Source organism: Bubalus kerabau, chromosome 1, assembly GCF_029407905.1.
Source record: "Bubalus kerabau isolate K-KA32 ecotype Philippines breed swamp buffalo chromosome 1, PCC_UOA_SB_1v2, whole genome shotgun sequence".
Lineage (NCBI taxonomy): Eukaryota > Metazoa > Chordata > Mammalia > Artiodactyla > Bovidae > Bubalus > Bubalus kerabau.
This window is the reverse complement of record NC_073624.1, coordinates 54,512,615-54,521,791: the sequence shown is the minus strand read 5'-3', so window position 1 is coordinate 54,521,791 and position 9,177 is coordinate 54,512,615. Positions and strand designations below refer to the sequence as shown.

At 44.1% G+C, this 9,177-nt stretch overlaps 1 protein-coding gene across 12 annotated transcripts in view; it reads right to left on the bottom strand.

The window, feature by feature from the left end:
* Nucleotides 1-752: 752 nt before the first annotated feature.
* LOC129648629 (ubiquinol-cytochrome-c reductase complex assembly factor 6) overlaps nt 753-9,177 on the bottom strand; it is a 13,441-nt gene continuing 5,016 nt past the window's right edge. For 4 of the 12 annotated variants that reach the window (XM_055575149.1, XM_055575121.1, XM_055575129.1 and 1 more), the window contains exons 2-5: nt 8,306-8,385; nt 7,837-7,932; nt 7,004-7,121; nt 753-1,156 (exon numbers count right to left, since the gene is read on the bottom strand). In XM_055575149.1, the coding sequence (XP_055431124.1) occupies nt 1,049-1,156; nt 7,004-7,111 (216 nt within the window). In that variant the 5' untranslated portion in view covers nt 7,112-7,121; nt 7,837-7,932; nt 8,306-8,385 and the 3' untranslated portion in view covers nt 753-1,048. Of the gene's footprint in view, nt 1,157-7,003; nt 7,122-7,425; nt 7,566-7,681; nt 7,933-8,305; nt 8,386-9,177 lie in introns of those variants that run through there. The other 8 variants (XM_055575202.1, XM_055575174.1, XM_055575165.1 and 5 more) reach the window with 5 other exon arrangements.

Sequence of the window (9,177 nt, the reverse complement as noted above, 5' to 3'; positions counted from 1 at the left end):
TTGGTGATATACAGCATAATGTCTTGACTTACATACATCAGGAAATGGTACAAGTAGTGAATGTCCATCATCTCATATAGATACAAAATAAAGTAGTTCTTAGATCCTGTGTCCTGAGTTTTCTTCTTAGAAAAGTAATGCATACTTAAGAAAAGTGGCTTTTAAAATTCTTAAAAATCACTCATAGAAAGAAGGGACATACTCGTCTTTACAGAATTCCAAATAGTACATGTAGATGCTCCCCCTTCCAGGAAGTGGAGCTGAATCCTCCTTTCCTTTTTGAACGTGGGCTGGATTTAATGACTGTCTTCTAGAGTGTGGGAAGCAGGAAACAGGAACTCTAGAGCAGAGAACCTTGGCAGATGCTACCCTAATAACCAAGTGATCAAGGTTTGTATCAGCCAGTGATGTCATGTACCCCCTGACGTGTGAAGGAGGGCACTTCACGTCTGGTATTCTTCAAAAACTCAGCCTAACCTAGAATATGTGAACACAACCAAGGAAAGAAGCCTCATAGGAGGAGACTAAGGAGACATGGCAACTAAATGTCATAGTAGCCTGGATAGATGAAAGCTGGGGAAATCCAGAATCAGACCTAGTTCTGGCATATGTGATCTGTACCACGGTCATGTTACATGAGGGCATTCACAGAAATGGAGAGGGATTTGGGAACTGTGCTGTCTTGGCAGTTTTCCTGTAAATCTAAACTTAACTCCAAAAGAATCCAAACCCTAGAAATACTAACCTCTCACTTAAGCACACATGGTCAATGTCACTTTTATTAGTTAATTTATAATCCACATTTGCCATTATAGTCAAGCTTATTCAGAGAAATAAGCCAAAATTATAAGGGCAAGAGACTGTAACTACACTCTGGGTATCTATCAAACTACAGAAACTGATGATATAAACTGGCAGTTTTCAAGATTACCTGGTCAAACCATAACTAAATCAGTTAACATCTACTGAGCACTTCCTCTTGCAATTTGTATTAGGTGCTTAAACAATTTCATTCATTAAATTCTAAAAATACATATTTAATTCTCATTCACAGAGTTCTTGGCACAGTTGAATTTTGATGTTCCTGTTGTCTGTCAGTCAGTCCCAAAAGCTCTGTTTTAAGTTCTCCAGGTTTGGGTGGAATTTCAGGTATTGTCTATAAAATACAAAAACAAAATATACAGATAGCCATGCTTTTTTACACTGTGAATATGACCTGAAAAACATCAAAGAAAGTAAAAAGTAAAAAAGAACAAAAGCCCCCTGCCCTTCATTGATAAATATTATGAGGACCTGCTGTTGATCTAAGTTCCTTTCTAGCCCTCTGTTTACAGCTATCAGCATGGCTACAGCTTAAGTACTAAAGGACTCGCAGAAAGTTTGCATCAATATTAATTGACAGGCCACAAATTTGAACAAGGTTTCCCACACTGGGAAATTCTTTCCTGCACTATTTACTGACCTCTCTAACACGCCTAGCCAGAAAACAGGTATCAGGAATCAATTCATTTGTTAAGAAACGGTGCCTACTATGTGCAAAGCATAAAGCAGTAGGCAAAAAAAATTACAACACTGCCTTCAAGAAAAGTGACTTCTCAAATTTGTAACAGCTTTAGTACGATAATTCACAAACCATGGTATGGTTTAAATATTGGTATTGTATCGTTAAAGTGAAGTTGCTCAGTTGTGTCCAACTCTTTGCGACCCCGTGGACTGCAGCCCACCAGGCTCCTCCATCCATGGGATTCTCCAGGCAAGAATACTGGAGTGGGTTGCCATTTCCTTCTCCAGGGGATCTTCCCAATCCAGGGATCGAACTTAGGTCTCCTGCGTTGCAGGCAGACGCTTTAACCTCTGAGCCACCAGCGAAGCCCATGTTATCGTTTAAATACCACCTATTTAAATATTCAATACCTTTGGTATAGCCACAAAGTTGCACATCCACCACTGTAATAAATTTAAAGAACATTTCATCACCCCAAAAAGAAACCCCAAACCCATGAGCAGCCATCCCCATTTCCACACAACCCTCGCACCACCACCACCATCAAGCCACTGCCCTGTCTATAGGCACGCCTCTTCTGAACATTTCATATAAATGTATCACACAACATGTGGTCTTTCATGACTAGTTTTTTTCACTTGCCATGTTGCCAGGATTCATCCATATTGTCACCTATATCAATACTTCCTTTTAGGACCAGAAAATACTCCATTGTATTTATTTATTTATCCACTCACCATGTATCCATTTATTTACATGGATACAAATAAATGTATCCATTTATTTATCCACTCACCAATTAATGGATATTTATTTGGATTGTTTCCACTGTTTGGCTAAAGTGACAATCCAACTTTGATTAAAGAAAGCACTTACTTACATACAAATACATAACCAATTTTAATATGATTTTGGCATCAAAAGTTAGGAATGTTCGCACAGGTCCCAAATAGCAGTCTTTGTATATATGGCTATTTCTGGAGACAGCCAAAAATAAATGCTTTAACAAGGAACTCTGCTTAATAGTATATGGCAGCCCGGACAGGAGAGGGGTTTGGGGGAGAATGGATACATGTAGATGTATGGCTGAGTCCCTCTGCTGTCCACCTGAAACTATCACATTGTTAACTGGCTACACTCCAAAAGAAAATTAATTAAGGTGTCAAAAAAAGAAAATATCATAGTAAGTGGTGTAGAGAAAGGCTTTCAATATTTTAATTCAGAAATGTAAAATTCAAAATGTCTAAAGTGCACTTTACTTAAATGATTCAGGATGAAAAAAAATATGATCAACAACAATAAAAAAAACAGTGCTTTAAAATGAGTCCAGAGACTGTCTTTTGACCTACTATGCCTTCAATAGTAAACAGATGACAAGTTTAGAAAAACAGAACAAGTAAAAGTAATGCCAGGGGAGAAGGAAATGCAAAAGGGAAGCCTGAGGAGAAAACACTCAATTCCAGGACAGAACATCTGCCTTGAGTCTTTGAACCTGCTCCTGGACTGGATGATTAGGAAAAGGTCCCCTTAAAGCAGCAGTCCCAAACCTTTCTGGCACCAGAGACTGATAGTGTAGAAGACAGTTTTTCCACAGCCCAGGGGTGGGGGGTGGGGGGGATGATTTCGGGATGATTCAAGCACATTATATTTATTGTACACTTAATTTCTTAATCGAATGCTGCTGCTGATTTGACAGGAGGTACCGGTCCAAAGCCTGGAGCTCAGGGACAACTGCCTTAGAGCTTCTGCCCTAAGACAGCACTGAGCACAAGCCCCAGGCAGCCCTCCTGGGCTCCTCTGCTCTGAAATGCACCCCGACTTCTAGCTGTATAGGCTGAAAGCCTCCTGCAAAGGCTGGTGATAGTTACGACAGTGACAATAACTGCTGGAACAATACCAACAGACACAGATAAAAGAACATAAATCCCTTAAGTGTTAGCAAAGCCAACAGCCTCCTACACACAGCCTGCCAGCCCTGCCATCAAGTCCCTACACAGGTCCCCCACTGCCGATGTCACCACCCAGTCAGGATGAGGTGGCCTGGGACACGTCAATATGCCCCTTCTAGAGATTTCTGTCCCATGCCACCTCCTCCCAAGGTCCAGGCAGCTGCTGGTAACAACCCTTGAACATTCTCGCTGACACGATGGGAGAATGAGGGGTCAATTCCCAGGCATTCCTCTCTTCGTGAAACCTGTTTGATATCTATTCCTGCACAAGCTAAAGACCAAGCAAATTGCATTTCTGTGGAAGGTTCTTACCCCTTCCTGTCTCTACTAACTATCCTTGATGATTCCCTAAAATTCAAGAGAAGCAGTCTAAAGTGGTAAGAAAGAGCTACTGCCGCATTGTTTGCACAAAACCTAAATACCAACTAAATGTCCACAGAGCATTGAGTAAATAATATATGGAATATCTGTACTATGAAATACTATTCAATGACCAGAAAGATAAAGCTGTCAATATAAACAAATCTATCCATACAGTCGTTAACCAAAACAAGGAATCCACAGAGAAACATGTATATGAGTTTATATGAGGAAAAAGCACCCCATAAACTCTGTGTGTGTGTGTAAATCTGGAAGAATATGCCAACCAACAAATGGCAGTTAACTGGGGAGTAGACTGGAGACAGGGGGTCGTCAGTGGGGGGATTTTTCACTTTTAGTCTGTGTGCTATACTAAGTTGCTTTCAGTCGTGTCCAACTCTTTGCAACCTTATGGACTGTAACCCACCAGGCTCCTTGGTCCATGGAATTCTCCAGGTAAGAATACTGAAGTAGGTTGCCATGCCCTCCTCCAGGGAATCCTCTCAACCCAGGTCTCCTGTGTCTCCTGCACAGCAGGGGGATTCTTAACCACTGAGCCACCAGGGAAGCCCATTCACATCCACAGCATAAAACACCAAGCACATTCCTGTAGTTATTTGCACTGTACTTCCTTGCCTCCATCTGCCCAGGACCGTAACTCCTCAGAAGTATCTCTAGTTGCCAGTTCTAATCCAAAGAATGCTTATTAAATTCCTCCCTCCTTTGAAGGCCTACATTCACTCCTTCACTCAACAAATATTCACTGGGCATCTACTACACTCTAAGATCTTTTCTAGATGATTGAGACAGGAGAGCAAACCAGACAGGCACAGTCTCCCTGCCCTGGAAATTATACTCTAGTGGCAGAAACAAAGAACAAATAAAGAGACAAATGAATAAGATTACTGCAAGTTGTGACAAGTGCTCTATCCTAAACGAAGGACTAAGACGGAATTCTTTGGGGAATTCTTTGGGGGCCATACAAAGAACACTCATTGCTGGAGGAGATCAGATCTGAGCAGAGACTTCAAAGTTCTGAAGAAGTAAACCAAAACAAAATCTGGGGGCAAAAAAAAAAGCATTCCAAGAAGAAAAAAAGCAGGACCCTGAGGTGAGGACAGGCTTGATGAACTGGAGAAACAGCAAGGAAGTGTGTGTGGCTGCAACAGAGGGAACAAAGAAGAAAGAGGAGAAGATAAGGTCAGTGGCAGGCAAGTGACAGACCCAGTAAAACCTCAAAACTGCGTAGACTGTTTTAAGAGCAGGCCATGTATTGCTCTAATGGCAATGAGATGCCACTGTAAGGTTTTAGGCCCCAGGCAGATGCAATCCTAATTTCAACATCACTTTTGCAGAGTTCCAAAGAATAGCAAGGAGAGATAAGAAAGTGATCAACACAAAAAAAGAGAGGAAAACAATAGAATGGGAAGACTACAGATCTCTTCAAGAAAATTAAGAGCTACCAAGGGAACATTTCATGCAAAGATGGGCACAATAAAGGACAGAAATGGTATGGACCTAACAGAAGCAGAAGATATTAAGAAGAGGTGGCAAGAATACACAAAAGAACTATACAAAAAAGATCTTCATGACTCAGATAACCACAATGGTGTGAACAATCACCTAGAGCCACACATCCTGGAGTCCGAAGTCAAGTGGGCCTTAGGAAGCGTCAGTACAAACAAAGCTAGTGGAGGTGATGGAATTCCAGCTGAGTTATTTCAAATCCTAAAAGATGATGCTGTCAAAGTGCTGCACTCAATATGTCAGCAAATTTGGAAAACTTAGCAGGGGCCACAGGACTGGAAAAGGTCAGTTTTCATTCCAATCCCAAAGAAAGGCAATGCCAAAGAGTGTTTAAACTACCGCACAATTGCACTCATCTCACATGCTAGAAAAGTAATGCTCAAAATTCTCCAAGCCAGGCTTCAACAGTACATGAACCGAGAACTTCCAGATATTCAAGCTGGATTTAGAAAAGGCAGAGGAATCAGACATCAAATTGCCAACATCCATTGGATCATACAAAAAGCAGTTGAGTTCCAGAAAAACACTGACTTCTGCTTTATTGACTATGCCAAAACCTTTGACTGTGTGGATCACAACAAACTGTGGAAAATTCTGAAAGAGATGGGAATCCCAGACCACCTGACCTGCCTCCTAAGAAATCTGTATGCAGGTCAAGAAGCAACAGTTAGAACCAGGCATGGAACAATGGACTGGTTCCAAATTGGGAAAGGAATATGTCAAGGCTGGATATTGTCACCCCGCTTATTTAACTCATATGCAGAGTACAACATGAGAAATGCAGGGCTGAAGCACAAACTGGAATCAAGACTGCTGGGGGAAACCTCAGATACACAGAGGACACCACCCTTACAGCAGAAAGCAAAGAGGAACTAAAGACCTCTTGATGAAAGTGAGAGAGGAGAGTGAAAAGGTTGGCTTAAAACTCAACATTCAAACAACTCAGATTATGGCATCCAGTCCCATTACTTCATGGCAAATAGATGGGGAAACAATGGAAACAGTGAGAGACTTTATTTTCTTGGGCTCCAAAATCACTGCAGATAGTGACTGCAGCCATGAAATTAAGACACTTGCTCCTTGGAAGAAAAGCTATGACCAACCTAGCCAGCATATTAAAAAGCAGAGACATAACTTTGCTGACAAAGGTCCGTCTGGTCAAAGCTATGGTTTTTCCAATAGTCATGTATGGATGTGAGAGCTGGACGATAAAGAAAGCTGAGCACCAAAGAACTGATGCTTTTGAACTGTGGTGCTGGAGAAGACTCTTGAGAGTCCCTTGGACTGAAGGAGATCAGTCAATCCTAAAGGAAATCAGTCCTGAATATTCATTAGGAAGGACTGATGCTGAAGCTGAAACTCCAATACACTGGCCACCTGATGCAAAGAACTCACTCACTGGAAAAGACCCTAATGCTGGGAAAGATTCAAGGTAGGAGGAGAAGGGGATGGCAGAGGATGAGATGGTTGGATGGCCATCACCACTTGATGGACATGAGTTTGAGCAAGTTCCTGGAGTTAGTGATTGGGCATTCGGGAAGACTGAATGCAGCAGTCCATGGGGTCGCAAAGAGTTGGACATGACTGAGCGACTGAACTGAACTTTGCCGCTGTGAAAATGAAGTGGTCCAGAAGCGAGGCGCAAGGACTCTCCGGCACTCACCAGGTCTGGTCGGTAGTACCTATGCACCACCTCGGCGCCGGCGCACATGGCCAGGAGGCTGGCAGCGAACATTTTCAGGTAAGACGTCCAAGACACACCCGCGGGCATCTTCGGCTAGCTGGACGGGGAGGGAAAGCAGCCGGTGTTAGAAGGTTCCGAATAAGCCGTGAGAGGAAACGAGCCTGACTGCAGCGCAGCTGCGGAGTCAAAACACCTGGGACCTCAATTATGAAGAGGGCGCTGGGCGCACGAATGCCCCCTAGAGGCGGAAGACCAGCCCTCCACGGGTTCGGAGTGTGGGGACCCGGCCTTCGGCGTTCAAAGGCGGCCCTAGCCGAGCGAGCGGAAGGCCGCAGGGGGTGGTTCCGCACCAGATGGTTTGCCGCGCCCCCCGGAACTCCAGGGAGGAGAGGACTACAGACCTCACTGCCCAGCCTACAGGTGTGCCCCGGGAGAGACTATACCGCCTGCTGCACAGGCGCTCGGCAGCGGGTCAGAGGACGGCGGAAGGGCGCTGGGGAACCGGACGGGTGGCCGCGGGCCGGACCGAAAGTGTGGGGGATAAGGGCCGCGCCGGACCGGAAAGCGGTGTCACTGCCGGCGCGGGAACGTAACCTGGACGGAAGTGAGGCTTTCGGCCAGAGCATGCGCCTTCCCCCGACCCCCCAAAGCCATTACCCAAAACCCTTTTGGACCCCAGGATCTGGGCGCCCTCATCATTTTCTTTACAACTGAATTTTCCTTGCAGATGTCGAGTCTTGAGCTGAGCTCTGGCTGGATTGTTGTATCGTGTGTGCTTTCCCACGCACAAAGGAGGTTGCTCCCGTTTCTACCTTTCACGAGCGGGTGGAGAATCGCAAACTGAGCCATGCGTGCTTAGGTGAGGCCACTCTGGAGCAAATGAAGTTAAAAGCATTCTCTGTTGTTCCCTGTGAAGGAAAGTTACACGGCTCAAAATAGCCTGGAGTTAAAACTCCCCTCTGAGACCTCCCCACCATTCTATGCAAAACAGAACTCTCTCACCGGAAGGGAAAACAATGGACATTAAGGTTGATTACACCCAGCTCCCAGCTGGTCCCAGTCTCTGGCTGATCTCCAGAATTCCTTGCCCCAGCCGGTTAAGAGATAACTAGCCCAAACAACCTTGGAGAAGAACAGGCCCCCTTAAGACAGTAAATGTCCACATATATGCCTATGTATACTACTCATTTCTTGGGTTAGTGCAGCAGCTCACTAATCTCACCTCATTAAAGGTGACCTGTTCCTGTACAGTGCCCCTCTCCTTCTTTTTCCGAACCTTACCTTCTCTAACTCCTTACACATCGTTTGTTACCTGAAACAGAGCCACACCCAGACAGCTATGACATTGTGCTGTGCTGCCACTGGAAGAATGGAAGAATGAAATCAACATTTAGCCTTTGTGTTTTTAAGATTGTGTTTTGCAGACAAAGTAAACAAACTTACGGTTACCAAAAGAGGAAAGGGGTGGGAAGGACGGATAAATTGGGAGTTTGGGATTAACAGACTGCTACTGCTGCTAAGTCGCTTCAGTCGTGTCCGACTCTGTGCGACCCCACAGACGGAAGACCACCAGGCTCCCCAGTCCCTGGGATTCTCCAGGCAAGAACACTGGAGTGGGTTGCCATTTCCTTCTCCAATGTATGAAAGTGAAAAGTGAAAGTGAAGTCGCTCAGTCGTGTCTGACTCTTAGCGACCCCATGGACTGCAGCCTTCTGGGCTCCTCCATCCATGGGATTTTCCAGGCAAGAGTACTGGAGTGGGATGTCATTGCCTTCTCCTGGGTATGTAGCTTAACTTTTTAAGAAATTGCCAAACTGTTTTCCAAAGTAGTTATATGATTGTACATTCCCATCAACAGTGTATGAGAGTTCTAGTTTCTCCGCGGTCCATGGGATTTTCCAGGCAAGAGTACTGGAGTGGGGTGCCATTGCCTTCTCCTAACAGACACTATTATACATAAAATAGATAAACAACAGGGACCTACTGTATACCCCAGGGAACTATATTCAATATTTTGTAATAACCTATAATGGGAAAGATTCTGAAAAAGAATATATATTCTTCTATATATTTGAGTTTATCTGAATCAGTTTGCTGTACACCTGAAACTAACACAACATTATAAATCAAGTAAATTTCAAGTAAAACAAAAG